Below are 27,520 nucleotides of genomic sequence, written 5' to 3' on the forward strand. Positions count from 1 at the left end.
GGAATTTAAATTTAAGTTTATATCAACCTATATTTGTTCTCATCTTGTAACATACTGCGCTGATGCTACATAAAACTAACTTTCATGGCATTTACACCACATGCATATAAGCCGCCGACAATAATAAACTTGAAATTGATGTCTTAGTTGGCAGCCCCTTCACTACTGAGATTGTGGGATCAAGTCCCTCAAGCATAAAGGATACAGGCAGATTTTTCTACGTAGTGAGGGGTGCTGGACTGACAAAGATGCTATCTTCTGGGAGGGAAGCTTAACCTTGGTTGCCACAGGTCAAATGAATGCCTTTAAAATTCCAACAGGACTATGCAACTCTCTTAAAGTTGCATAACGGCATGTTATACACACTGCACTTTTTTGTCTAGGTTAAAAAGGGAATGTAAAGCAGAGGGCTCAGGGTAGGGGAAGCCTATCTATTGCAACAGTGAAGGGTGACAATAAAAATGATGCATGGCATAATATGCTTATAGATAGATAGATAGATAGATACTTTATTCATCCCCATGGGGAAATTCAATATTTTTTCCAATGTCCCATACACTTATTGTAGCAAAACTAATTACATACAATACTTAACTCAGTAAAAATATGATATGCATCTAAAATCACCCTCTCAAAAAGCATTAATAAATAGCTTTTAAAAAGTTCTTAAGTAGTTTACTTAAATACATTGAGTCCTAACCCCGGCACTTTAACATATCTTACTCCTGGTGGTTGAATTGTAAAGCCGAATGGCATTGGGGAGTATTGATCTCTTCATCCTGTCTGAGGAGCATTGCATCGATAGCAACCTGTCGCTGAAACTGCTTCTCTGTCTCTGGATGGTGCTATGACCAATGCTATACAACTGAAATCCAATTGTTCTAAAGAGAACCATGACAATGACCATATCCATTTCACTTGCTGCCAATCCAAAGACTGAGCTGGACATTTCCTGGCTTCTTGATATCCTGTTGTAATTTCTACACTGAGATCATACAGAGGATGTTCCATTTTCTGTTGGATCCTAGGGGTCAGTGTGGACATGGTGGAGGATCACAAATACCTGGGGATACGAATTGACAATAAACTGGACTGGTCAAAGCACACTGAGGCTGTCTACAAGAAGGGTCAGAGCTGTCTCTATTTCCTGAGGAGACTGAGGTCCTTTAACATCTGCCGGAAGATGCTGAGGATGTTCTACGAGGCTGTGGTGGCCAGTGCTATCATGTTTGCTGTTGTGTGCTGGGGCAGCAGGCTGAGGGTAGCAGACACCAACAGAATCAACAAACTCATTCGTAAGGCCAGTGATGTTGTGGGGGTGGAACTGGACTCTCTGACGGTGGTGTCTGAAAAGAGGATGCTGTCCAAGTTCCATGCCATCTTGGACAATTACTCCCATCCACTCCATAATGTACTGGTTAGGCACAGGAGTACATTCAGCCAGAGACTCATTCCACCGAGATGTAACACTGAGCATCATAGGAAGTCATTCCTACCTGTGGCCATCAAACTTTACAACTCCTCCCTCGGAGTGTCAGACACCCTGAGCTAATAGGCTGGCCCCGGACTTATTTCCACTTGGCATGATTAACTTATTATTATTTAATTATTTATGGTTTTATATTGCTGTATTTCTTCACTATTCTTGGTTGGTGCGGCTGTAACGAAACCCAATTTCCCCTCGGGATAAATAAAGTATGTCTGTCTGTCTGGATACACCAAGTTGGCATGGCAACGGGGAAGGATGGTGTGATTTCTACCTTCATCTTGAATCTTGCCCCAACACTTCCAATCTCTAGTCTATTTTGAGACCCATACTACACCCCCAATCCCTGCTCCAAACTGTAATTCCAACTCCTCTAATCAGCAGTCCAAGCTGATGCCAGTACCAAAAGGCTCCCCCAACCTAAACCCACCACCAGGATACAGTTTTCCAACCTTACCCTTGCCTCTCATGTACTGGATGCTGGGGTACAAGCTCCCCGCAGCCAAAACATTGGGGTCCAACTCCTTGGGTCGCAGATAGAACAGAAGAATTCATCAGGGGACCAAAAACTACAAGAGGCATTGAAATCTTGCAGGAGCACATTCTAGCGTGCACTACTGAGGTGGCATTTATGACACCTAACAGCCTACAAGCACAGGCACAATTCGGCATATTGGTGAAAATATCACATGTAGTCCCGATGAAGTTGCTGAGCTTTCTACTGAAGAGCAGTCAGGCTAAACAAGCAAGATCAAAAACAAGTACGACAGGTGGGTTATCTATTTTTGTTCGGGACCTCAACAAGACTTCACAAAAATAGCAAACTAAAACAAACTCCAAGTCTGTTCTGTACCAGTAAGCACATTCTGTACCTGTTGAAAGTTACATAAGAATCAAATTCTTCTGAGATTTGCTCGCATTTCAAATTATCTCATTGATTGGCTATATATGCATGTACAGGTTAATCACTAAATCCTCAGGCAACGTATCATTCTTTGATCTAGCAGTCAATAATTGGATTTGTACAAACTCTAAGTGTATATTTTTGGGACTGAACCAAAAGCCCAGGTTATGCAACTGATAACTATCCAAATTACCTGACACGGCATGTCTATATGGCCTCAACTAAATGTCTTTTACCATAACTCAAAACTTCAAGGCAATATTGTAGGCATTTAAATAAGCAGACAGCTGCCTAAACTTCCCAATTCCTTATGCAATATAGCACATTGATCCATTCACTTAAATTCACCAAATTTACGTTTGAACCTTTACTTTCCAATATGGGATGTGCATCTTCAATAAAATAAATGACCTATATAATTAATTAAATTACTAAATTCCACCTGTAAATTCATGCTTCAAAAGAAATTTGAAATTATATTGAAACAGCACAAATGAAACTTAACATTCACATTCCAGACAAATAATGATAACATTTAAAAGAAGCTTGTTTGGAGTTGAGCAGTTGTGCCGTGGTACTAACTTGGCTAATTTTCTGTTCCGATCCTATTCAATGACACAAGAACTTAAGAGGGACAGGAGTAGGCAACTCAACCCCTCAAGCATGAACTTGGCTTACATTCACAGCCAGTCTGGCTCAAACCTCATCCCTGATTTTTCAAAATTCCTGGGGTGCTCCAGATTAAGAGCTCTTGAATTGCCACTATCTAGTTCTTACAAGAATAAGTTCTCAACATCTGCTTTTAGAAGAATTTTTATCCTGTATTTGTTTCACATTTGTCCAACTTTTCCTCAATTCCTTCACTGGAACACACACAACATTGAGGACATCTTCAAGAGGTGGTGCCTCAAGCAGGTGGCATCTGTTATTAAAGACACTTACTATAAAACCATAAGACTTAGGAGTAGAATTAGGTTATTCGGCCCATCAAACTTCTCCACCATTCCATCATGGCTGATTTACTATCCCTCTCAACCCTATTCGCCTGCCTTCTTCCAGTAACCTTTGATGCCCTGACTAATCAAGAACCTATCAAACTCTGCTTTAAGTATACTCAGTGACATGACCTCCACAGCCATCAGTGGCAGTGAATCCCACAGGTTTATTAACTTCTGACTAAAGAAATCCCCATTTATCTCTACACTGACATTGTGCTCTCTCATCCAAGACCCATCCTCTAGAGGGTACATCCTCTCCACATCCATTCTATCTAGGCCTTTCAATATTCAATAGGCTTCAACTAAATCCTCCCCTAGTTCTTCTAAACTCCAGTGTGTACAAGCCCAGAGCCAAACATTCTTAATACATTAACCCTTTAATTTATTGAATAGTTCTCATGGACCTCCTCAGGACCTTTGACAATGCTAGCACAACTTATCTTACATAAGGGGCCCAAAATTACTCACAAAACTCAAAGTAACAGTCTAATCAATGCATTTAAAAGCCTCAGCATTACACCCTTGCTCTTATATTCTAGTCCTCTGAAAATTAAAGCTAACATTGCATTTGCCTTCCTCACCACTGACTCAACCTGCAAATTAACCTTTTGGGAATCCTGCACAAGGAATCCCAAGTCCCTGTGCACCTCAGATTTTCTAATTTTCTCCCTGTTTAGAAAATAGTCTATGCCTTTATTCCTTTCACCAAAGTGCACGACCATACACTTCCCGACACCATCTTTCATCTGCCACTTGTTTGCTCATTCTCCAATCCGTCCTAGTCTCTCTGCAGACTTCCTGATTCCTCAACCCTGCCACCACCTATCTTTGTATCATATGCAAACTTGGCCACAAAACTATCAATTCTGTCACCCAAATTATTGAAATATAACATGGAAAGAAGTGGTCCGAACACTGACTGCTGCGAAACACCACTAGTCAACAGCAGCCAACCAGAAAAGGCCCCCTTTAGTCCCATCCTTGTGTTCTGCCAGTCAGTCAATTTTCTATCCATGCTTGTATTTCCCTGTATTACCATGGACTCTCATCTTGTTAAGCAGCATCATATATTTGGCACCTTATCAAAGACCTTCTGAAAATCCAAGTAGACACATCCACTGACTCTCCTTTGTCCATCCTACCTGTTAATTTCTCAAAGAATTCCAACAGATTTGTCAGGCAAGATTTCACCTGAAGGATACCATGTTGACTTTGGCCCATTTTATCATGTACCTCCAAGTATCCCAAAACCTCATCCTTAATAATAGACTCTAACATCCTCACAATTTAGACTAACTGGCCTACAATATCCTTTCTTCTGCCTCCCTCCATTCTTAAAAAGTGGGGTAACATTTGCAATGTTCAAGTCCTCCACAACGATTCAAGGATCTAGTGATTCTTGAAAACTCATTACTAATGCCTGCATAATCTCTTCAGCTATCTCTTTCAGAAGCTTTTAAGCTCTTCATAATCTCTTTCTGGGATGTAGTCCATCTGGTCCACGTGACTTTTCCACCTTCAGACCTTGCAGCTTCCCAAGCACCTTTTCCTTAATAATAGCAACTACACTCACTTCTGTCCCATGGTGTTCTTGAATTACTGGTATACTGCCCCAGTGAAGCCTGACACAAAATACTTACTAGGTTTGTTCACCATTTCTTTGTCCCAAATTACTACCTCTCCAGCATCATTCTCCACTGACAATATCCACCCTCGCCTCTCTATTACTTTTTTTATATATCTGAAAAAACCTTTGGTATCCTCTTTTATATTATTGGCTAGCTTACCTTCATATTTCAACTTTTTTCTCCTTATGGTTTTAGTTGCCTTCTGTTGGTTTTTAAAAACTTCCTAATCTTCTAACGTCCCACTAATTTTTGCCCTTTCTTTTCCATTTATGTCCATCTGGGATGCGCCCTCTTCTCGTCGTACTATTAAGAAGTGGTACAGGAGCCTGAAGACCCACACTCAATGATTCAGGAAGAGCTTCTTCTCCTCTGTCACCAGATTTCTGAACAGTCCATGAATGCAAAAACACTACCCTTTTATCCCTTTTTAGTCCACTATTTATTATTTTGCAATTTATAGTGATTTTCAGTCTGTGCACTGTACTGCTGTTGCAAAATAACACACTTCACACCATATAATTCTGTGATGATAAACCTGGATCTGATTTCCCTATTCAAATACAGGTTGATCATTAAAACATCTATCTGGGCCCCACATCAGCTGCACACACAGCCAAGAAATATGTCAACAGCAGCAGCAGTGGACAAGATCACCAGTAAAGTATTTTGTTAAGTAAAAAAATATCTAATCCATATTTCACAAATCAATTTAAAAGCCATTTATATCCATTAGCCTGCACATTATCTTTTAACGTCAGACCTCACATCAGTGAGCCAATGTAAACTCAAGGGTAAAATAAATTGAACATTGTTGGTGGCATTGTGGTGCAGCTCCTTATAGCTCCAGTGACCCACGTTTGATCCTGAACTTGGGTGTTGTCCATGTGCTGTTTGCACACTTTCCCTGTGTCTTTATGGGTTTCCTTGACTGTGCCAGTTCCTTCCCACTTCCAAAGGCATGCGTGTTAGTAGGTCAATTGGCCCCTGTAAATATTCCCCGTGTGTATTGGCTAATGGTGCAACGTAGCAGGAGCTGTGAGAATAAAATGGATGAACGGAGAAGTTTGCTTGACAGTCATCATGGGTCAAAATGCCTGCTAACATGCAATATGACTCTGTTAATAAGGTTTACAGCAGAACATGAGCCACATTGAAAAAACGGATGGCTGTGTAAAATTTGAAGTTCAAATATATGTATTATCAAGGTACACTTATGTCACTATATACTACCCTGAGATTCACTTTGTTGTGGGCATTCACCATAGATACAAAGAAACACAACAGAAGCAATGAAAAACTATGCACAAAGACCAGACAAACAACCAATGTGCAATTAAAAGAGGAAAAAAAACCCAAATTATAATAATATGAAGGCGAGCAGAAAGGATGCCGTAAGGGTATGAAGGGATGTACGGACCAACTGGTAATAGATTCCGTAATTCTAAATCAAGCCTGGTGGAAAAACAGAAATCTTTCTTGCTGTTATATTGATGAAAAAAAGCATTTGATATTGTCCCATACTCATGGTTAATAAAAGCTCTTAATATATATATATAAAAAAGCTACACCCTATACTTGTAAAATTCTTCCAACATCTGATGAAGCATTGACATACTATAGTCACCCTATCTATAAACAACCAAAAACAAACACCGGTATCAAAATAAACCATGGTCCTGCCATGTGCAGAAGTTCGCTGATGACACGGCCATAGTGGGGTGTGTCAGGAATGGACAGGAGGAGGAGTATAGGAAACTGATACAGGACTTTGTGATATGGTGCAACTCAAACTACCTGCGTCTCAATGTCACCAAGACCAAGGAGATGGTGGTGGACTTTAGGAGATCTAGGCCTCATATGGAGCCAGTGATCATTAATGGAGAATGTGTGGAGCAGGTTAAGACCTACAAGTATCTGGGAGTACAGTTGGACGAGAAGCTAGACTGGACTGCCAACACAGATGCCTTGTGCAGGAAGGCACAGAGTCGACTGTACTTCCTTAGAAGGTTGGCGTCATTCAATGTCTGCAGTGAGATGCTGATGATGTTCTATAGGTCAGTTGTTGAGAGCGCCCTCTTCTTTGTGGTGGCGTGTTGGGGAGGAAGCATTAAGAAGAAGGACGCCTCACGTCTTAATAAGCTGATAAGGAAGGCGGGCTCTGTCGTGGGCAAAGTACTGGAGAGTTTATCATCGGTAGCTGAGCGAAGGGCGCTGAGTAGGCTACGGTCAATTATGGAAAACCCTGAACATCCTCTACATAGCACCATCCAGAGACAGAGAAGCAGTTTCAGCGACAGGTTACTGTCGATGCAATGCTCCTCAGACAGGATGAAGAGGTCAATACTCCCCAATGCCATTAGGCTTTACAATTCAACTGCCAGGACTTAAGAACTTTTTTTTAAAGCTATTATTAATGCTTTTTGAGTTAGTGATTTAGATGCATATCATATTATTACTGAGTTAAGTATTGTATGTAATGAGTTTTTGCTACAACAAGTGTATGGGACATTGGAAAAAATGTTGAATTTCCCCATGGGGATGAATAAAGTATCTATCTATCTATCTATCTATTTTCCAGGTGACTTTCTAAGTCCACTATGGTTTTATCTGGCTTTAAACCCAATCTCTGATTTACTGAAACAAATGAAAATAGGGTATCAAATCGGAGACAACCAATGGAAGTATACCTTGACACACCTTCTACACATGAACATTTTGAAATTATATGATCGTTCATCAGCTAAATTAAAGCAACTAATTCAAATAGTAGAACTATTTTCTAAAGATATAAACATGAACTTTGGACTAGATAAGTGGAGAACATTCAACATTAAAATAGGTGCAATAGAGCTCGTAGAATATAAAACAGAGCAGCAGGATGTAACACAACCGATGGATGAATATAAAACATAAAATTCTCTGGGATTTCAGGAAGCAAAGAAAGTAGATCATAGTGTGATAAATGGAAAACTTTTGATTGAATTTACTTCAAGGCTTAAGAAAATCTGTGAAACAGAGCTCAATAGTAAACATTTAACAAAGGCAATAAACACTTTCGCTATACCCATATTAATGTATTCTTTTGGAATGATATATTGGTCCGATAGCAATCTGTAAAATTACAAAGAAAAATAAGAACTGAAATGACAAATCTTAGAAAACACTATGTACACTTGAATGCACTCATGTTAACACTAACTAGGACAGAAGGAAGAAGTGGAATAACAGACATAAAACTTTTACACAAGTCAGATAAAACTAAACCTTTTAAAAACTAAAAAGGATATGTTTTCATCAATGAAAACAGGATTCAGAAGTCCATGTGAGCAGATACAATTCTGATGAGAAATACACACCACTAAACTTAAATGAAAGCACCAGGAAAATGAAGAAATATTACTAAAAAAGAAAAAGTTAACATATAGAAGAACATGACTATCCATGGAAGACATCCCAATGACCTAAGCAGACTAGATATTGACAAGGCAGCGTCAAACACTGGCTTAGAGTTGAAGATTCTTCCCAGAAACAGAAAGAATCCTTGTGTTAATACAGGATCAGGTGGTTAACAGAAAAAAATATCAAAAATGCATAATAAAAGATCAACAAATACAAGGCGATAACTGCAGAAAATGCCAAGCGAAACCCGAAACAATCCAATACATTACAGGATCCTGTAGCAGTTTAACTCAATCTGATTACTTACACAGGCACAATCAAGTGGCAAAGATCATTCACCAAAATCTGGCTTTAAAACACAAACTCATTAAAGACACCAGACCTTACAATAAATACAAACCTGATCCAGTTTTAGAGTCAGAGTACCACAAATTATATTATCACTGATTCATTATTAGATGAATAACTGTCCGGATGTAATATTACAGGATAAACAAGCAAGAACAACTTATTTTATAGATACAGCCATTCCAAACACATATAACATACAGAAATCAATAAGTGAAAACACCAGAAATATGCTGAATTAAAAGAGGAAATTGAAAGCCTATGGAAGAGGAACAGGGTATACATTGTCCCAATAGGAATACTTACAACCAGCATCATCCCAAATTCACTACACAATAGGATTAAACAATTAGGCCTGCAGGTACACTGCAATATTTATGTTATTCTCTCAAAAGCCAGAGTACTAAACACCATTAGAATAGTCCGAAAGTTCCTAGCAATTGACAAACGAGCATGCTTGGCTATGCCTGTACCTCGGATTTTACCAGCTTAAGCTGAGGAAAAATAAAAATAATAATAAATAAGTAATAACTAATATCAAGAGCATAAGTTGTAGAGTCCTTGAAAGTGAGTCCACAGGTTGTGGAATCAGTTCAGTGCTGAGGTGAATAAAGTGGTCCATGCTGGTTTAGAAGACTAATGGCTGCAGGGTAATAACTGTTCTTGAACCTGGCGGTGTGGGACCTAAGGCTCCTGTATCTCAATCCTGATGTCAGTAATGAGAAGAGAACATGGGTGGATGGTGGTAGTCCTTGACAATGGATGCTGCTTTCTTGTGGCAGTGCTCCTCGTAGGTATGCTCATTGGTAGGGAAGGTCATTGAGGGACTTCCCCTTGATCTTTATCCCATCACAGAGTTTTCCTTTGTCCACCACTCTTGCTGCAGCTGCTCCTTGAGGCTTGCTCATCTCTGTGCTGAACTGAGGCTGCAGCCTGAAACCAATAGGCTCCTGGCTTCACATCTATGGACTCACTTTCATAAACCTCAGTTCTGAATACTATATGCCTGCTTTTATTGTTTGCACGATTTGTTTCTTTTTCTGCACACCAGGTGTTCAAGTCTTCTGTTTAATGGGTTCTATTGGGTTTCTTTGTTTTGTGGCTGCCTGTGAGGAGAATTTTAAGATTGTATGTAGTATATATACTTTGATAATAAATAGACTTTGAACTTAACTTCTAACTTTTCCCAGATCTCATGTACAGTCATTGGCCCAATGTTAATTCTATGTGTCTTCCTCTTGCCTCTCACCTCTCTCAATCCAGATACTGCTAATTCTGACATCTTCTCTTTTGGTTTCAAATTTCCAGTATCTCCAAGGTTTTTTTTGCTTTTGATTTCAAATCCTGTAGTTAAGATAAAATGACTTTTCACCAGTCTTTTGTTCTACTAAGATTGCTGCTCCTTATTGACATAGCCATTTATCCCAGTTATATGTTTGTATCCATGTGCTTTCTGCTATATTGGCTCCTAAATAATCATGCGTACAGGGACAACCAGAAGGTGATCACCTACAACTTTAGGCAATCTGATTCATAATTCTTCAGAAAATGGGTTCAGTAATAACTCGAATCAGTTACTTGCAAATCAATGTGCAACAATTCCTGTGAACTGCAGCAACTTGTTTCAACATGGTTGAGATTCTGAAGCTTGCCAGTTTCGGTTATGGAAGAGGGGAGTCTTGCGGACTGCAAAACAGATGATCAATTCCTGATAAGTCACTTCATGATCTCTCTCTGCCCCATCAATGCGCTACAACCCGAATTATTTTTGGTGAATTAGTCATACAACACAGACCCTTCAACCCACTTAATCTGTGTAAAACACAAAAGGCTCATTCACACATAACCTCTTTAGTTATTCATTTTCCTAATCCCACTAATCTCCTTCTATGTTCTGTCATTCACCTACACACTAGGAGAAATTTACAGGCGCCAACTAGCCAACCAACCAGCATGTCTTTTGGACATGGGAGGAAAACAGAGCCCTCAGAGGAAACCCACGCGGTCACAGGGAGAATGTGCAAATTCCACTCAAACAGCGACAAAGGTTCAGTCCGAAATGGATGGCTGGAGCCGAGAGATAGAGGTTCTACTCATGGTACTCGTGTGCAGCCACAGGCATCAATCAAAATCCATCTTTCCCGACAACACCCAGTTGAAGATTGGTTTTCAGTCACCACACAGGTATTTTAACTCGAGAAATAATTTGCAATAGGGAAGTTGAGGGCAGGGGTTAGTACTAATCTGCCGTTCTAATGTTCCACTCAGACAAAATCTTCAAACTGTTCGTATTCGGGCCACACCATCTTATTACCATCATCAGGGAGGAGTTAGAGGAGCCTGAAGACCCAATCTCAGCATTGTAGGAACAGCTTCTTCCCCTCTGCGACACTCCATGAACACTACCTTGCTATTCCTTACTTTTTTGTACCATTTATTTTTGTAATTTATAGATTTCTTGTGTCTTTGTACTGCACTGCTGTTACAAAATAACAAATTTCACAATAATAAACCTGATTCTGATAGGTTTTCACGCAAATCACAGACATGTGTGTGGATCAAAGTAACTGCACCCTCTACTGTGATTTGTCACTGGCTGGAGAAAACACCAGCAGTGCAATCCTATGCATCAAGTTTAACAGATGAATCTGTCCCCGAGCTATTGAGAAACTGGACATGTTAAGACTCTTTTTCTCTTGGAAGAATAGGCTTGGTGGGTAATTGTAGCTATAATGATCGTTCAAATGACTTCTTTGTTCTTAGAAAATATGAATTGCTGAGATTATCCTGCCTGGTGCATGATGGTAAATCCTACCTGACAGAGGTCTTTACAATCCTGAAGGGGTTTAATAGAGTTGTTGAAGATACGATTGCAGTCTTAGAGAGAGCACCATTGACAACATGATTACAAGATAGGTAAAAATGCGGGAGAAATCTTTCGCAGAAACTGATGGAAATTAGAAACAAAAGACTTTCACTTATGTAGTGCTCTTCACAACTATTTCAGATAGATCCAGAACCTTAAAATTGCCAGTCAAGGTTTGGTCGCAGCTGAAATGTAGCCACACACAACTGGGAGGATTATCAGATAATCCCTTTCAGTAATGTTGATTGAAGGTTAAATATTAACAAAGTCACAAGAGAAAGGTCCATTGCTCTTCTGTGACATGGAAGTTTTCTAAGGGCAGAGCTTGGTTTAACGTCTTGCCTAAACAATGCCCCTCTTGGTTGTGATACCACACTGGAATGCCCGTCAATATTTTTCTGCTCCAGTGTCAGAGATAGATTCCAAACCTAAAATCCTCAGAGCTTCAAGAGGTTCACAGAGAACAAATGTAGAATTTACTACCATGTAGCAAGTGAGATAATAGCAGAGAGATCATTTGAACTGTCATATTGGTGCTGGCTCTTCCTTCTAACACCTTCTCTCTCACCTCTCTATTAGCACCATCTGAATTCTTACCTTAGTCACCCGCACAAGAGGCAATTTACAGCAGAAGTTTACCTTATGGCCCACATGTTTGTGGGATGCAGGAGGAAAATGGAGAGCCCAATGCTGACCCAGAGAGCCACAGCGAGTCTGAACCAAGTTTATTGTCTCTTACATAGGTCATAGAATTTGTTGTTTTGCAGAAGTTGCACAACGCATGGCATACAATTATTATAACTTACAAATAATAAATAAATAGTGCAAAAGAGGAGTAACAAGGTAATGTTTATGGGTTCATGGGCTGTTCAGAAATTTGATGCTAAGTGGAAGAAGCTGGTTCTGAATCATTGGGTGTGGGTCTCCAGGCCTCCCGATGGTATTAACGAGAAGCGGGCATGTCCCTGACAGCGAGAGTCCTTAATGAAAGAAGCTGCCCACTTGAGGCACTGCCTCTTGAAGATGTAGTTAATGGTGAGGACGTCTGCACCCATGATGGACTGCAACCATCTGCTGCCTCTTTGAACCCTGCACTTTGGAGCCCCTACACCAAACAGTGGTGCAACCAGTTAGAATGGTCTCCATAGTAAATCTGTGGAAATTTGCTGGTGTCTTTGGTGGCATACAGGATATCCTGAAACTCCCTAACAACCTAGAGCCACCAGTGCTCCTCCTTTGTGATTGCACTGTCAAAGTTTGCACTGACAGCACCAGAGTTCAGAATCGAACTAGTGTCAAGGGAGCTATGAGGCAGTGGCTCTACTTGCTGCACCATATGATCATGGGGAAATGAGGTTTGCATGCAAGGGTGAAAGAAAAATGTAGGTGGAATGAGATGAAACTAATAGAGTGGGTAGAGGAAGACAATCCTGGCAGCACAGTGGTAGTGCTGCTGCCCCACTGGACCAGTGACCCAAGCCCTGTCCTCTGGTTCCATCTATGCACAGTTTGAATGTTCTTCCCATGTGCCCCAGGCTGCACTCCCAACTATCTGCTGTTTGTTAGGCTAACTGGCCTCTATTAAATAAAACCATAAGATAAAGGAACAGAAGTAGGCCCATCGATTGCGCTTTGACAGTGCAATCACAAAGCAGGAACACCAGTGGCTCTAGGTTGTTAGGAGTTTCAGGATACTCTGTAGGTTACCAGCAAATTTCCACAGATTTACCGTGGAGAGCATTCTAACTGGTTGCACCACTGTCTAGTATGGGGGCTCCAAACTGCAGGGTTCAAAGAGGCTGCAGATGTCCCCAGCAGAGACTGACAGAGAACCTACTGAACACGTGAGACAGAGTAAGTCACAGGGAAGATAAGTGGGGGAATGTGATTGCTCTGACAGCTGGCATAGAGTTGTCGGGCTAGATGGCCCACTATTCTGTAAGCGAACTTGAACTGAATTGGCCAAGTGATCTTCTTCAATACCAAATAACTCGCTGCTCCACGAGGTTTACTCGTCTCAGCACTGAACTGAGGCTGTGGCCTGCAACTAATGGGCTCCTGATCAGGCTGCAGTGATGAACTGGCTTCGTGGCTCTGGACTCACTTTTGTGAACTTCACTCCTGAATGTTATTTGCTTACTTTTATTGTTTGTACAATTTGTTTTTTTTTCTCCCTGCACAATTGGTGTTTGGCGGTCTTTTATTTTTAAGTGGGTTCTATTGAGTTTGTTTTGTGCTGCCTGTAAGGAGACTAATCTCAAGGTTGTATATAGCATACACACTTTGATAATAAATGTCCTTTGAACTTGTGTAATGCCCTGGCTCACATTTTTACAGCTATGCTGTAGGTGTTTCATTTAGCAGTTCTGTAAGAGCAGACAGATCGGCTTTCAGCCTGTTTGGGTTACTGTTGAAGATAAGGGATGATGAGGAATGCGTGTTGTCCAGTTAGGATGGTGGAACTGGGGGAAGGTTTTTTCTGGTGAGAGACACCAAGGCTGGTCTTGAGGCTTTTGTTCAGTGGGAGACGAAGAGAGAAGATGCTGGAGAGAACAGGTCACAGGATTCGCCAAGTGCCGAGATCGATTGAGGACCATTGAATATGGTGAAACGTTGAGCTCCAACTTGTACACATTTAACTGTTTAGTTAAAATGGGCCCTTTTCTTTCTGTTTTTCTTTATTAACCCTTTAGTTAAGATTCATTAATATGATTCCTTTAAGCGTATGCAGTGTACGGTCTGTTATTTTGTGGCACTAATTTGTAACAGGGTAACAAATTACACAGCATCCACACAAACCGAGGTTTGGGGTGGGAGAGCCGTCTCAATCTCACGGGTTTGGCGGGAGCCAGGAGTGTCTTTCCTAGACTTACACAGCCAAGAAACCAGGGGATTTCACTCGGAAATATAAGAGCAACCATTCTGGTTTCGGAGTAAACACGTAGCAGTTTTTCTAACCCGAGCACTTGATACCTGCCAAGCTTCCCTTCCGCTTATTTTGCCATATCCCTGCTGGATCAGAAATGTTGAGTCCAGCAGGTCACTCTGATCAGCGATAATTAGAACATCTCAAATTCTTCCACCACCTGTACTAAAGCTTTCATGTGGAAAGCTTTTAGAGTTTTATTTTGGTTAAAGTCGAATCTGCCATCAAATCCCTTGACTTGAAGTTTCCAAGCACCACCTGTACTTGTAAAAAAAAAATGTACAAACAGCTCAAACACATTTCTTATAAATCATGTAGATGTCGTCAAGTGATATTTTCAGTGCTTCCACCTCTTCCTTGGCATTAATATTCTAGCTTTGCTGGTTTTTAAAATCCTGTTTAAGTAATACATGAAGACATAGCGAAAAGAAAATGGCTGTGCTCTCCTGCAAGTTGAAACAGATTCTCTTATTTGATTGTAAACACAATTTTTTCACTTCTTCAGTCAATACAGTGTTTCTGCCCAATCTATTAAAATTATTAGCAGCATAAATGAGGTAGACTAACACAAGCAGAACTTTAAAGATTTCTTCTTTTTGTAATTGTACAGGATTTTATTAGCCAGTGATATGATTGGTATGAAATGCTGCCCCAGCAATTATAAACCAGTTTAACTGGATCACTGGAAAACATTTCCACTATTATTTTTGTATTTCTTACGTTGCAATTGTAGGTATTGGTTCTACACATGCACATCATACCAAACAAATCAAAATGGTATGCTTGGACTCACCTTCTCATCTTTAAATAGAATAATTATTCAATTAAAAAACTTTCTTACCAGTGTGAGTTCTCAGGTGTGCTTTTAAATGTGAACTTTTGGTGTATACTTTACAGCAACCTGGAAAAAAGAACATTAAATCAGTGGTTACATGTGTGTTTGAAGGATAGCACAGTTTTAAAATGCTGCTGGATCATTTTGATCCTAATTCAATATGCAACACGTCATCTTTTAACACATTGTATTAATGCTCATTAACAATGTTACACAAGCAGTATCGTTCAAAACAGCTTAAAATCCTGCATAGATTCAGGAGTCGCACTTTATATCACAAATATCACATCAAGGCCAGGTACAATATCAGATGTTGTACAGTGTTATGACAAACTCTAACACATAAACCAAGTGAAAGAAAATAGTTACTTATGCATTTACTTTCCAATGCAGGGTACAAAGAACAAAATAACTAACTTTCCTTTAAATTGAAATCTAAAAGAACAGCAATCTGGATTTGACAAAGGGTCTCTGACCCGAAACCTTCATTCTGATTTTTCTTTCCACAGTTGGTGTATTTAATTCTGCATTTAGTCAGCCCATTCTAGACTTCCAATAAAGTTGCTCATTACTGCGGGAAACTTCGCCCCCTTTTCTATAGGAAAGCCCAAAGGATATTAGAACTAGTAAAAATATATTCAAAGTGCAGTTCCTCTCATTAGGTCCCTAATGCAGCTGAAGTAACGGACACATAACCTTTGTTAACAGCACTGGTTGAGAGATACATGCTGATGCCCCATGTTCTTCTTCATATATTTCAAATTTCAAGATTCATCATTGTTCAATGTTATTTCCAAGTGTAAAAGAGAAAAAAAATAATTGCTACTGCAGATCCAATGCAGCACAAAAAAACCCACAAAGAACATTAAAAAACAAATAATAAAAGAATCCGATAAATATAAAGAGACGCTAGGCACAGGAGTGTCTGTGCACAAGGTGACTGACAGGAAATGGTGTTTAGGGGTGTGGAGGGGTGGATTAGTGGGTGGAGATGTTGATGCGCCTGACTGCTTTGGGAAAGTAATTGTTTTTGAGTCTGGCGATTCTAGCATGGTTGCTACGTAGCCTCCTCCCTGAAGGGAATGGGACTAACAGTTCATGAGCAAGGTGCGTGGGATCCTACATTATGTTAGTAGGCTTTTTCTGACATCTTTCTGTATGTCCTAGAGGGTGGATAGGCTGGTGCCAGTGATGCGTCTGGAGTTTTGACTACCTGTAGTAGAGCCTTCCTGCCGACTGCAGTGCAATTTCCGTACCATGCAGTGATGCAGCACATTAGGATGCTCCCTACTGCACATCTGTATAGATGTACATAATCCAGCTGTCTTCAGCCTCCTCAGAAAGTAGAGGCATTGGTGAGCTTTCCTGATCATGCAGAAAGTTCAGAGTAACATTTATTATCAGAATACATACATGTCACCACATGCAACGGTGAGATTCTTTTCCCCATGGGCACACCCAGCAAACCCATAGAATAGTAACTGTAAACAGGATCAATGGAAGAGCAAGAGCATAGAAGACCACAAACTGTGCAAATGTAAAAATAAATCAATAGCAATAAATAACGAGAGCAGGAAATAACAAGATAAAGAGTTCTTAAAGTGAGATCATTAGTTGTGGGCATGCCTGAAATAGAATGAGTGTAGCTATCCCCTTTTGTTCAAGAGCCTGATTGTTGAGGGGTAGTAAGTGGTCTTCAACCTGGACCTCCGAGCCCTGAGGCTCATGTAACTTCTACCTGCTGGCAGTTTGGTGTGGGCCCCCAAATCCTAAGAACTTTCTACAGGGGCACAAATGAGAGTATCCTGACTGGCTGCATCACTGCCTGGTATGGGAACTGTACTTCCCTCAATCGCGGGACTCTGCAGAGAGTGGTGCGGACAGCCCAGCACATCTGAAGATGTGATCTTCCCACTATTCAGGACATTTACAAAGACAGGTGTGTAAAAAGGGCCCAAAGGATCATTGGGGACCTGAGTCACCCCAACCATAAACTGTTCCAGCTGCTACCATCCGGGAAACAGTACCGCAGCATAAAAGCCAGGACCAACAGGCTTCAGGACAGCTTCTTCCACCAGGCCATCAAACTGCTTAATTTATGCTAACACAACTGTATTTCTATGTTATATTGACTATTCTGTTGTACATACTATTTATAAATTACTATAAATTACACATTGCACATTTAGACAGAGACATAACAAAGATTTTTACTCCTCATGTATGTGAAGGATATAAGTAATAAAGTCAATTCAATTCAATTTAATTCAATAGTGAGAAAAAAAGCATGGCCTAGATGGTGAGGATCTTTGTTAATGGATGCTGCTTCTCTATGATGACGTTTCATGTAGATGTGCTCAATGGTTGGGGCGGCATTACCCACGATGTACTGGGCTGAATCCACTACCTTCTGTAGGATCTTCTGCTCAAAGGCGTTGGTGTTTCCATACCAGGCCACAATGCAGCCACCACACATCTATAGAAGTTTGGCAAGGTTTTTGAAGACGTATCAAATCTCTGCAGACTCCCAAGGAAATAGATGTGCTGTTGTGCTTTCTTTGCAATTATATTACATGATGGGTCCAGGAAGCTCCTCTATGACCATGACACCCAGGAATTTAAAGTTACTGACCCTCTCCACCTCTGATCCTCAGATAATTACTGGCTTCCTTCTCCCTCTCAGTTTCTTGGTCTTGCTGACATTGAATGAGAGATTGTTGTTACGACACCACTCAGGCAAATTTTCAATCTCCCTTCTGTATGCTGGTTCATCACTACCTTTGTTAGGGCCCACAACAGTGGTGTCATCAGCAAACTTGTACAGTATACGGTGTTGGAGCTGTACTTTGCCACACAGAGATGGGTGTAACGTGAGTCGAGCAGTGGGCTAAGCATAAGGCCCTATGGTGCACCTGTGCTGATAGAGGTTGTGGAGGGGATGTTGTTGCCAATCTGAATTGACTGGGGTCTGCAGGTGAGAAAATACACAATCCAATTGCACGATGTATTCTGGGACCATGAGATTTCCAATGGGCAGTTTGTTCTGGGTGAAGGGCAGATTTGTAGTGTTGTGCATCATTCCATGAGAGCTGAAAGACAGCAGTTCCATAGTATGGTCCTCTTTCAGTACGGTACTTAAATTCACAATTCCTATAACCAGCAGGCGAGCCTGTGACCACTGAGCTGAGGGCTAACATCTTAGGTATGCTAAATTAAGTTTTGTTTCTCTGGGAGAACTGCAGGCTAAGAAATGCTTCACTGTGACCCAAGCACCCACAGAAGCAATGTGGCATCATGCATGAGGCTGTGTGTCATAGAGCAAGACTGAAGCATAAAACAGTGGAGGACTTTACTCTGCAATGAAGAGCAAGCAGAGGAAAAGGGAAAGAGACATGCGCAGCAGACAGCCAGGAAAATGTGGGGGAGAGAGAAGGCCATGGAGCTGAAGACATGGGTAGCATGTAGCAGATGGTTGGTGATAAACAAAAAGCAATTTCTTAGAAAAGCTTTTGCAAGAAAGTTGATGCCTCAAACTTCCAGTCATTAAACAGGCTAAATCCGCTTCCCATTAATTCACAGTAAAGATGAGCTCAACTATGGTTTTGCTGTGCTTTGGTGTAATTCATTCATGTATTTACTGATCATGATGGACAAATGTACTTTGCATGAGTCATGTCTTTGAAGTCTTTGTCTTCATCACTAATCCTAGGAGCCTCCATTTGCTAGAGAGTCACACCACACATACCCACAAATTGTGCAACGCCTCCCATTACCTTTTGAATCAAGTTCCTTCACGTTGTGCACAAAATTGTTGTGTTACATTGGTGAGTCCTTGCACACAGCTTGCAAAGATTTTCAATTAGAAGTTTCCATTCAGCATTAAATTTTAAAAAGAACATGCTATTCTAAGTGAATCTTTACACAAATAGCATTAGTTACCTGTTATGAAGAAGTTTGTTTATAATCAACCCTTTTGGTTAATAAAATTCAGCAGTAATTTTATTCTAGATGAAAACAGATTATGTTAGAGCTCAATGAAAAAGGGCTTTAATAATGATGACTGTCATGCTGGGGGTATCCAACATATGTGCCTAACTTTTGTTTTACTTCCTGTAGATGCAGAGAAATGGAGAACAGAAAAGTGGATCTGAGAACATTTGTTTCAAAAGTTATCAGGTCTGATAAAGAAGCATTTCGAAACTTCAGCTTAACAACATTCATCCTCAGTTATTTGCTTGCTTTCATTGTTTGCACAATATCTTTTTTCTCAGCTCATTGGGTGTTTGACAGCCTTCATTTGTTTAGTGAGTTCTTTCGGGTTTCTTTGTATTGTGGCTGACTGTTAGGAGATGAATTTCGAGGTAGTATAATATATACGTACTTTGATGATAAATGTACTTTGAACTTTGAGTTTGTAAACCCAATATTCAAAGTGAAGCTCGTAAGCTTGTACGACAAATTGAACAGCAGCACCACATTTTAAATTATCATCTACCAGAGGCCTGGATCAATGGTGCAGAGATCAGAAATCAAACTACACTATGACTGTTGTGGAATTTAATCATAATGATCTGGAATTTAAAACAATATAAATATATATATAAAATTAATGACACAGAACTATATGTCTGTCATAACAAGTATCAGCTTTACTAACTTCCTTCACAGATTGACTCCAGATCCACCAATAAAACCTTTAAATGCTCTCTGAAGTGGTCATGCCAACCACAATTAAGTAGTGGTCTTGTCCGCAAGCCATGAAAATTTCAAAGCAAATGTATTATCAAAGTATGTATTTGCCACCTTATGAGATTCAATTTCTTACCAGTATTCACACTGAAACATAAAAAATCAATAAGCAATAACCCATAAACAAAGATGGGCAAACAATCAATATGCGTAAGACAAAATGAAATTACTAAAAAATAAATAATAATAGATAATATTGAGAGCAGGAGTTGTAGAATCCTCAGAAGCGAGTCCATAGGTTGTGGAATCAATTCAATGATGAGGTGAGCGAAGTTATCCATGCTGGTTCAGGAGCCTGATGGCTCCAGTAGCTCCTTCCTGATGGTAGCAATGAGAAATGAGCATGGCCTGGACATTGGGGGTATGTGATGATGAATGTTGCTTCCTTGTGGAATGAACAATTGTAAAAGTAATGGTGCATGCGATTGAGTCCAATGACTAGAAGTAGGTTATCACTTCACTCTTGTACAGTGGGAAGACAACACTGTTAAAGGTGCATCTTTCAGATGAGGTGATTTCATATGGCACCAGTTCTCTAAAGGAACATTGAACTTATTCCAATTCTCACCTTTCAACCAACATGACAAAAACTAACCATCTGATAAGAGCTCCTTTATGCAAACTCTCAATTTCTACATCACAACAGTAATTATTCTTCACTGCCTTGGGATGGTCTGAATCGTTTATTCTCTACAAAATCACTAATACTGTGGTCCTTAAACTGGTATTTAAAGATCTGCTTATTTAGATGATTAAGGAAAATTGTGAAAGCTAGTTTTTCTGCAGGCTGAAAGAATTAATTGATTTGATTGCTTCAGGTAGAAACTTCATTACATAAATCAACTGCAATTTCAGGAACAGGTTAAACACGAATTGTTGTAACCAAGGTCATCGCTTGGCATGGGCATTGCAGTAAGGTTCCTCCGGTTATCTTGATTTGGAATTATATTGCTGCTCTAAAATATCGTCAACTGGTGTGCAAAACAACAGAAGGGGCACAGTGGCTCAGTGTGGGTTAAGGCACAACACCGGATTCAGTCTTGTGTTGGGCTGACTGCAGACATGGCGCATGATGCTTTTAAAATTGCCATAAGGACTCGCCCACGCTCTTCAGATTTATTTGATATGTAACCTTGATCATTTCTCATGTAAAATATTAAATAAAAACTGTTCTTTCAAGAATCAAATTTTGATCTCAAGTTGCAGCGATCTGCTGAATCTTACCACAATGCAGTCAAGTGATTATTTGGATTACAATGAAATCACTAAATTAGCTTGTTTTTGAAACTACAACCAAATGTAAATGAATCTCCACCTGAAGCAATCGAGTGGCAAAGCTAATGGAGCCAATAGCTTACAGTTCCGGAGACCACAGTTCAGTAGGATGGCATTGAGTATTGGTAGCTCAGGTTGAGGAATTCGATGTTGCATTGTTTTCCGAGCTTGGCAATTAGCTTGTAGAAGTTTAAACACCAGTTGAGATGACATCCTCCGCGCTGGTGTTTCTCTCTGCGAGTGTTCGCGTTTATATAGGCCCCAGTCCTGAACAGGTAGCCAATCAGGACTGAGGCAAGACAGTGAGGACTTATATAAACACAAGCACTCGCAGAAAGAAGCACCAACAACTCCACTCTGAGGATGTCACCTTGACTGATGATGGAACACCTACAAGCTAATTGCCAAGCTCGGTGAACAGCGCAACATCAAACCCAGCGTCAATGCCAATTTCTGTATGAATTGTTTAGATTCTCCCCCTTGGTTATCCCCGAGTGCTCAAACATCCCAACAGTGTACAGGCTGGTAGGTTAATTGGCCACTGTAAATCACCTCCAGTTCACAGCTGAGCGGTACAATCCGGAAAGGACGGATGGGACCATCGAGAGGATGAAGCAGGCTTAGTGTAAACAGGTTCTTGATTGTCGGTGCAGAATCAAGGACAAAAGGGCCCGTTTCCGTGCTGTATGGCTTTGACTACAGAGGTTTGAATAGGCACTCGGAAAATTAATTTTACCTTGCTTTATTTGAACAGCCAGACCAGCCAGACACACAGGTGAATTAAATTATAATAGATTGTAATCCTAAGGGGCCTCATTATTACAAACTAATCAGGATAAGTACCATCTGCAGAGATTTAGAACCAAGTTCCATAACAATGAAAGGGATATCATCCCTTGCTACTTTCCCTTCTTGTAAAAAAAGAACTAAAATTAACTTTTGCCATCTAAAGTGCGACCCAGTCTTCCACAGCAACTCTCTCCCATTCATCACTAAAGATCTTCCGCCTCGGTTTAATAATGTCCACGTTGCTGAGAATTCAGATGAGGCACAAGTCCCACCTGAGAGTGGGCTAACTCAAAGTGCATTCAACGCCTTAATCAACACAACAAATTCTTTCCACCATCTACAAGACTCAAGATACAAGTCAGGAGTGCAAAGGAATGGTCTGTACTATGTTTTCAGTGATGCTTCTATTAGAAACGCATCATCAAAATATTCATGACAACGTTGCCAATTGGTAAAGTAACACATGCTATACCAACAACAATATCAAATCCCACCCAGTGTGGAGTGCAAGTCCAACCCCCACCGAGTTCACACTGATTCTGACATCCCTTTACACTACAGGCAGTTCCAGGTTACAACAGGGACCAGTTCCTGAGAATTTTACATAAGCCAGAAATTTATTTATTTATTTATTGGGATGCAGAGCAGAATGGACCCTTCTGGCCCCTCAGGGCATGCCACCACCAACCCCTAATTTAACCCTAGTCTAACCTCAGGACAGCTTACAGAGATTAATTAAATTTCCAACCAGTATGTCCTCGGACAGCAGAAGGAAACCAGAGCACCTGGAGGAAACCCATGCATTCAACTCCACACAGGCAGCAGCGGGAACTGACTCCAGATCACCTCGACTGTAAAACGTTGCACGAACCATGATGGTACCATGCCAATCCAAAAGGCAATTCATAAAAAGTTTCTTTACAACGAGAATAGATGGGAATTAGTTCTTGGCACCAGATGGAGCAGAGTCACAGAGTAATACAGCATTGAAACAGGCCCTCAGCCCAATTTGTCCATGCTGATCACAGTGCTCAGTAAACTAATCCCATTTGTGTTTGGCCTGAATCCCTCCCTAATCCTAAACGTCTTCTACATTTTGTTACTTTATCTGCCTCATTCACTCTCCCTGGCAGCTTATTCCATATGCACACCACCCTCTACATGTAGGAATTGCCCCCTGGGTTCCTCTTAAATCTTTTCTCTCTCATCTTAAATCTATACACTCTAATTTTTAGCTTTGCTCCTTGGGTAAAAGACTAATTGAGGGTGATGGCACATCTTTGTTTAATGATAATCTACTTGTTCCTAGGACTTGGACACAGATAGAAGGGTTGTTGTAGGTGCCTGCTTGCCTTCCAAGCTGTGCCTTGTTCAGTTATTTCAGAAAGCAGGTGAAAGTCAACCCAGTGCTTGGTTACGAGTCACAAAGAGGCCAAAGTGGGTTAGGTGGCAGATTTCACGTGCTGCTGGACTTCTGTGAATGGGGTGGGTGGGATTTTAATGACATACCTACAGTTTCATGGTTACCACAACTGATTCTAGCTTCTTATTCCAGATTATGGTAGCGTATGGTTAGCACAACACTTTACAATACAGACAACCCAAGTTCAATTCCCGCTGCTGCCTGTAAGGAGTTTGTACATTCTCCCTGTGACCATGTGGGTTTCCTCCAGGTGCTCTGGTTCCCTCCCACAGTCCAAAGGCATATCAGATGGTAGGTTAAATGGTCATCATAAATTGTCGCATGATTAAAATCAGATTAAATTGGGAGATTGTTGGGCTAAATCTCTTGAAGAGCCAGAAGGGTCTGTTCTGCCCTGTTCTGTATCTCAATCAATTAAAAATGCTTTAATTATGCAAATTTAAACACCACAAGGCAAGATGCATTTGAGGCAAGTTCAGATAAATAAAGGAAGGGAATAGAACTGACATGCTAATGGACTGTCTTGTGGAGTGGAGTGTGATGAAGAATTTCTTGTAATTATGTCAAACAAGTTGTCCATTTTTGATACACTGAACATACCTGGAAAGTCACAGTGATGAATCCTTCTCTTCTCCAGCTCCGGATTATTTCTCCGGTTGAACTTGACTGGCGAGATGTTCTGCTGTGCAGCTTGCAAGTTAGCTGGGAGGGCATGCGTCGGAGTGGGTGACCCCAACTTGCAGGCGATGGAAGCGGCGTACGACGGAGGTGGAGTCATGGTTTGCAGCAGTTCCGGCTGCCTGTCAGGGCTCCCGGGCTCAGAGTTTGGAGGTGATGGGGGCAGGTACGAGGGCTGCTGCTGGAAGAACTGGGCTGCCATGGCATAGGTACTGGCTGAGATAGAATGGAAGTGCTTCACTACCGTCTGAGGATGCCCGGTGGCTAGGGTGTTCATGCCAGGCAGGCCTGATGCTAGTGAGGCATTGGTAAGGTTGCCCATACATGGTGAGTTACCTTGTGTGTGTGGATCATTGCCAGAGATGCTCACCAAGTCTGGGGAGCTGAGCAGCTGGTAAAGCTGACCTTGCTGAGGGTTCGCAGGCAAATGCATTTCGGGGGAGGGCAGCTCCTGCTTAATGAAGGCAGCACTGACGTCTGTAGGCTGTGCAGTGTTAAACACACTGGTGAACTCGGGCAGGGACGGGGTCGTAAGTGTCCTGCTTGCTTGGGTAAAGGCATTGACATCTTCTGAATGGGACTGAGCCATGGACGGCCTTTGTGGTTTATAGAGACCGGTGCGCAGGTGAGTGACATCGGGCAGAATCACATTGATATTGACGCTGTATGGCGACGGCTTTTCGTCCTGGAAGAACTCGTCCACCACCGAGGCGCTGTCCCGTCGGTACTTCTTCAGCTCAGGGGCAGGCAGCGGCTGGGGCGACAGGTACTTTTCCATCTCGCACCGCGTCTGTATGAAATGTAAACAGCTGTAATCAGTAAAGGGAAAATGTAAATGAGAGAAGATAAAAGCCACTTACAATATGGGGCAACACAGCAGTGTAGAAATCAGTGCAATTACTTTACAGCGCTAAGATTGGGGCTCGATTCCCACAGCCGCCTGTAAGGAGTTTGTATGTTCTCGCCATGACTGATGTGGGTTTCCTCCAGGTGCCCTGGTTTCCTCCCACATTCCAAAGACATACAGTTAGGGTTAGATTTGGTAAGCTGTGGGCATGCCACATTGGCACCGGAAGCATGGCCACACTTGCAGGCTGCCCAGCACAACACTCGCTGATTTGATTCAGTGCAAAAAATATGTTATACTGTATGTTTTGATATGCATGTGACAAATAAAACTAATCTTTCATCTTAAGTATGGCCTTACTGAAGAATGCCAATACAAAGCAAAAAAATTGTTGCTTCTTTATTATTGTTGAATGTTGTAATATTGTTTTTTCTGTTTTTCTGGCCAAACCAGCAGTGGGGAGCAATTATTCCCCATGTTAGTTAGATCCATTACCAATCATGTGGCCTGCCTTATCCTGGATGCTATTCAACACCAATATTATTGGGCCAGCACTCAACTAGGTAAACAGAAAGTGTTCCTTCTAAAGTCTAACATTTACCTTGCATAGGAAGGGCCCGAAGCACTGTTGAAGATCCCTGCCACCTATACCATCAGGAAGGTGTTACAGGAGCATCAGTACTAGGACTGGGTAACAGCTTCTGCCCAGTTTGTGAGACTAATGAATACCCTGCCACCATTGAGATCTTTTCACTAGGATGGAGAGCTGTTTACTGTACCATTTGCTGTTTATCTGAGCTGTGCTCTTCACATGCATTTTGAATTATATTTTATTAACTTATTTGTGGTACTAATTTGTCTTTTTGTGCTGTGTGTGATATATATATATATATTGTGGGTGCGTCGTATTCCAGAGGAACGTTGTTTCGTTTGGTTGTAATTATCTACAGTTAGATTGACAATAAACTTGAACCTGAACTTGATAGACTGAAACATCCATGGCAATTCAGAACCAAGACAGCCAGCCAGCCCAGAATTCTTTGTCCCTAAGCTGCTTTTGTAGCCCCTGCAGTTAATACATCTATTCTGCTCAAGTCTCAGTTCAGTGGATGGTTGAGCAATGCCAATGGAAGATCAAAGGCCATTGGTAAAATGTTAGCTGCTGCTCACCACTACCTGGCCAACGTGCAGGGAACTAGCACATGTCGGCCTCCAGTATTTCATCCTGTGCCACAAAACCATGAAACACTTGGACAGTTCAGAACAAACTACGGTAACTCCCACCCACTGATTTGATTCAATACATACACGATCCTGGAGGAAATGAGCAGATTAGGCAGCATCCATGGAGGGAAATACACCATTAACCTTTCAGGCTGAGACTCTACAAACTGTAAATGCTGCTTGTTCCTCCAGTATTTCATATGTGTTGATTCAGATTTTTGGCAGCTGCAGTCTCTCTTGTGTCCCTACTGATCTGAAAGTGAATTTCTCAGCTCTTCTGAAAATCGTGAATTAGTTTCTCCATCTACATTTACACACCTCTCTTTAATCCTCTTTAAATCTTCTAAATGTTTCAGTTCTCTGTTACTGACTTAGTACACTGCAATCCACCATAGACTGAAGACTGACAGTTGAGGATTAAAAGTTGTTTATGTGGCACTAGTGAAAATAATATTACTTTCTAAAAACAAGGCACATTGCAAATTTACAGAGGCTGTGCGTCAGCATTCACAAATAACGTTTGTTTGAAATTGTAGCATCGTTAGGAGGCTGTACTGCAGATCTCCAATACCCTCAAATGTGCATGATACAAGCCAAACTCATTCAAGCTATCTCATCACGATGTTTAACAATAGTTATTTAGAATTTATTGTTAAAACTTTGATTTTTTAAAATATGATAACCACTTCCAGAGGCACAATGAGAAAAAAAGCTATTCTTTAGTTGTTCAAACTAAATTAATATTGCTATTCTGCTGGAGAAATTATTCTAATCTCTAGCAAATACTCAACCATGTGCGGGCAACAAACTAAAACACATTTAGCATTTACAACCACAGATAATTTCCTCTTCTAATCAAAGTCCACAGTTCAACTTGCTTCAACAAGGTTCAAAGGTTATTGAAAGGGTAAGATGGGCTGTACTGTGTGGAATAAATCCAAACTTCATCTATCTGTTCCTCTTCGTTTACACATGAAACTTCTCAAAGATTAATTAACAGAAAAGAAATTTGAAAAGATTACGTGTTAGGATTACTCACCTCCCTAACCTTTTCCCATAAAGTACAACAAGATAAAGTGTCTGTCAGCTTCTGCAAACAATTCCAATTGGAGAATAAATTTTATCTCTCCATGTGCAGATATTTA

General features: G+C 40.9%; 1 protein-coding gene across 5 annotated transcripts in view; it reads right to left on the minus strand.

Annotated features, from left to right (window-relative positions):
* LOC140715673 (progesterone-induced-blocking factor 1-like) overlaps positions 1-27,520 on the minus strand; it is a 282,888-nt gene that overhangs the window by 27,289 nt on the left and 228,079 nt on the right. For all 5 annotated transcript variants that reach the window (XM_073028043.1, XM_073028051.1, XM_073028085.1 and 2 more), the window contains 2 exons: positions 24,227-25,094; positions 15,397-15,456 (listed from right to left, as the gene is read on the minus strand). In XM_073028043.1, coding sequence (XP_072884144.1) covers positions 15,397-15,456; positions 24,227-25,094 — 928 coding nt within the window. The remainder of the gene's footprint in view (positions 1-15,396; positions 15,457-24,226; positions 25,095-27,520) is intronic.

The sequence above is a fragment of the Hemitrygon akajei genome, chromosome 2 (assembly GCF_048418815.1).
Source record: "Hemitrygon akajei chromosome 2, sHemAka1.3, whole genome shotgun sequence".
Taxonomy (NCBI): Eukaryota; Metazoa; Chordata; class Chondrichthyes; order Myliobatiformes; family Dasyatidae; genus Hemitrygon; species Hemitrygon akajei.